Source organism: Leishmania martiniquensis, chromosome 26 (assembly GCF_017916325.1).
Source record: "Leishmania martiniquensis isolate LSCM1 chromosome 26, whole genome shotgun sequence".
In the NCBI taxonomy this organism is placed as follows: Eukaryota; Euglenozoa; class Kinetoplastea; order Trypanosomatida; family Trypanosomatidae; genus Leishmania; species Leishmania martiniquensis.
Window position 1 is genome coordinate 538,403 of NC_090161.1, and position 3,618 is coordinate 542,020.

At 61.6% G+C, this 3,618-nt stretch overlaps 1 protein-coding gene across 1 annotated transcript; it reads left to right on the forward strand.

Moving 5' to 3' along the window:
- Window positions 1–371: 371 nt before the first annotated feature.
- On the forward strand, window positions 372–3,416 carry LSCM1_04156 (uncharacterized protein; the record flags this gene model as incomplete). The annotated part of the gene is made up of 1 exon (XM_067321677.1): window positions 372–3,416. One exon carries the CDS (start codon window positions 372–374, stop codon window positions 3,414–3,416), a length of 3,045 nt encoding a protein of 1,014 aa, XP_067177908.1.
- Window positions 3,417–3,618: the final 202 nt, after the last annotated feature.

The following is a 3,618-nucleotide window of genomic DNA, read 5'->3' on the forward strand; positions in this document are numbered from 1 at the left end:
CCCCCCCACACACACACTTCCTCCTATTCGCCTAACTCCCTTGCATACGGGCTCGGCGCGGTACAATCCGTCTTGCGAGTGAGTGCCTCTTCCCCTTCTCGGTCCCTGCAACGCCTTTCACAGATGTTCACATGCTGGCAGGAGCAGTGACGAAAACAATACGTTTCGAGTGAGGAAGAGCGTGAACGGCGCGAAGCTCACGCAGTAACAGCAGCAGCAGAGACGAAGCAGTAAGTGAGCGATCCCTCACGAGACGCGAGGAGGGCTAAGCAGTGCCACAGGTGCCGCCCGCATCATTCGTCCACTCTCGCTGTAGCACACATTTCCACCTGGCTCGGTTAGAACCGTTTCGTCCAGCGATCGAATAGGCAATGGCGTCCGCCAGTCCTCCCAGTGTGGCAGTGGAGAAGGCGCTCTTTCCCGCACCAACGAACGCACCTGCGGGCCCCTCCGTGCCCAGCCGCTCGCAGCTGTCGGTGACCTCCGCAGCACCCATCGCTGACGCGACGTCCACCTATCTCTCTAGCGACTGCATGGCGCGTGTCAGCACCATCATTGCAGATGACATCCGCCAGCTCAGCCGCGATGATCTCGATGTGAAGCGGTGGCTAAACGCGACTCTCGCGCGCGTGGTGGAGGCCTCGAGAACGGTTTCGCTCGCAGGAGCCACCCCTGCTGGCGTTGCAGCACCATCACCCTCTCATGCTCCAAGTAACACTTCGTCACCGGTGGCAACAGCTTCTACTCGTAGGCCTCTGCAACTGGAAGAGCAGCTCGTGCAGCTCCTGCATGCCCGTGTGCAGACTCACAGTCAGGAGCTCAGCGCCGGCATTGAGGATCTCATCTCCTCCATCCTCGTGCGGCTGCCGCGAGCGACGATGGAGCTGACACGCATGGCCAAAGAGGCGGCAGAGCTGACAGAGCAGCTACAGTGCATCGAGGGCGTCTTCAGCCCCGCCGTAGCCGCTGGCTCGGAGGCCTATGTGGCGGAGCTGCAGTTGCGCAAGGCCTCGGAGTCAAAGCTGCACAAGTGCAAGAGGTACCTGGAGAAGGCGGCCCGTGTGGAAGAGAGTATCCGCAACCTGCATTACCTCGTTGAGCACCACGAATCAATGGGCAACAAAAACGGAGGCGGCAGTAGCAGCGACCCTCGCAAAGGGCAGGAGAGGGCAGACGACAGCGCCGGGCCCATCACCGCCGCCAGCTCAGTGAATGCCTCTCCGTCGGCGGCCAAGGAAGCGGCTCGTCATCGCGACTTGAATGAGGTCGCTGGTATCATCCGCCAAGCTCGCGAAGACCTGAAGGAAATCATGGCCGTCGACGACACCTTTGGCGAGCAGTACAAGGCGAGGCTGGAACAGTTCGAGCAGTATATCGAGCACGCCCTCGAGGAGGAGTGCGCGGCGTGTCTACTGGCTCATCAACTGGAGCGCGCTACTCGCCTCATGACAACCCTTTACAGCATAGGGCGTGCCGATGCCGTGCTGAAGCGCTACGGGGAGCATGCTGCAATGCGGATGGCGGAAATACAGCAGGAGAAGCTGCGGGCTTGTGTGAGCAGTGGAGGGGCTGGCGCCTACAGGAGCGGTACAGCGGCAGCAGCGGTAGCGGGGCTGCTTCGCCGCGAGATCATCCCGGAAGACAATGTCTTTGTGTCTCGCGAGCTTGCATTTCTGTCTAGCCTTCTGCAGTGTACTCTGGAGGAAGCCCAGGTGCCGTTTCCGCCCAAGCCCGGTGGAGGAGGGGCCAGCGGAGCAGCTCGTGACGCAGCAACGCTGATGCGCTGCGAGGCACCTGTGGTCTCCACGCACTCCGCAGCGGCAGCAGCCTTAGCGCCGAGCGTGTCAGCAGCTGCTGGGGGAATGAGCGGCGGCGTCCACACCGCTGGCGCAGATGAACTGCACGCTGTGCAGGCGCTTGAAATCATAACTCTTCTTCTCCAGCGGCTGTGCGAGCCCGTGCGCTCGGTGTTGCGGCCGCTGCTGACAGAGCGGCCCGACACAACAAACGCCGATTTCGTGGAGTGTCTTGCGGCCGTTCAGGTGATCAAAATTACCGCGGCGCCACCGAGAACAACGGGAGAGCCATCGCTGTGCAGCACAGACTCGGCAGCGGCGCCAGTGACGGCTAAGGATCCGTGGGAGAAACTTGCGCGTGAGGTGACGCGCCGGGCCCTCGGCCTCTTCGCCGGGCTTTTCCACGAGGAGCGCGTGCTGGAGCGGTACGCGGAGCGCGTCTGCTCGCCGGTGGCAGCATTCTGCAGGTTGCCGCTATCGAAAGTTCTCGCTGCGGCCTCCGGCACCTCTGCTGCTGACGACTGCGACGAGGACAACCTGACGAGTGTTCTCACGCAGGCGGTGCAGGAGGTGCTTGTCTACGTGCCCGAGAAGATCACGACGCGGTGCACGACTTCCTGGCACACGTCGCTTTCAAACATGCTTGCTCAGCTGCAACCGACACCCAGCACGCCGCAGCACATACTGCTCCAGTACCTGTACATCTACAAGCGCCACGTACGTCCGCTCGTGATGAAGGCGCAGCAAAGTGTTGAGGACTTGCTATCGACGGGGACGGTGTACGAGCGCTATCCGACGAGCGCTGGGGTGCTTCGCACGGAGCTGCAGCTGCGCGTGTGGACCCCGCTGAAGGAGGAGGTGGAGGCGGCGCAGGTGTCCATTCAAAAGAGCATCCTCAGCGGCATCATGCGGCCTATTCTCGCCACAGTCGCCGCGTACACGTCTCTGCCGTGCTGGGGAAACGAGGCAGCCTCAGCCGACGGATCCTCGAGCCCCACCTCTTCAGCGGCATGCGCGTCGAAGCCCTTGGGCACCTACACGCAAGGACAAGCCGCCCCGAGCAGCGCGGTGCGTGACATGGGAGAGATGCTGATGGAACTGCCTCTGACATTGGAAACTCTCGGCTCCAGTGCCGTCTCGGAGAGCCGCTGCAACGCGCAAGAAAGCGGTAGTGTCGGGAAGATTGTTAGCGGCGCCGATGTGGAAGATGGAATGCGTGCGTTAATCGAGGAGCAGGCGGAGGAGTGGCTCGGGACGGTGGTGAGAGGTGTGGTGAGCACCTTTATGGAGGAGAAGGTATTGCGACTTCAAATAGGGCCCTTTGGGTCGATGGTGCCCTCGCAGCAGCAGCAGCAACTACAGGGGGTGACCTCAAGCGGAGGTGAGGCGGTGCAGCGTCACTACGCCGCGGCGCTAGAGCAGCTGACCACCGATCTTGACTACGTTCGCAACATCCTCTCCGCTGTCAATGAGGAGTCGCTCGAGACGGTCGAGCGGGTACTGCGGGCCGTGCAAGCGCTGCCGCCTGCCTCCATGACGGCGGTCTTCGTAGTGGGCGATGCTATTCGTATGGCCGCAGTGGGCACCAGCGCAGACGGCGATGCAGAAGGGCAGCATTAGCAGTCGTGCCAGCCGGCATCGGGGCACTAGTACATCAATAGAGAAGCAACGGCCTGTGGAAGAGAGAGAAATCTGCACTCAAACGGCAACGTATAAGCGAATCCGTGCAAGCTTTGCAGGGATGCACAGTGAAAGTATTCGCACGCACACGCACACACAGGCAGGCACACCATCTTCGTTCGCATCCCCCACATAATCCTTC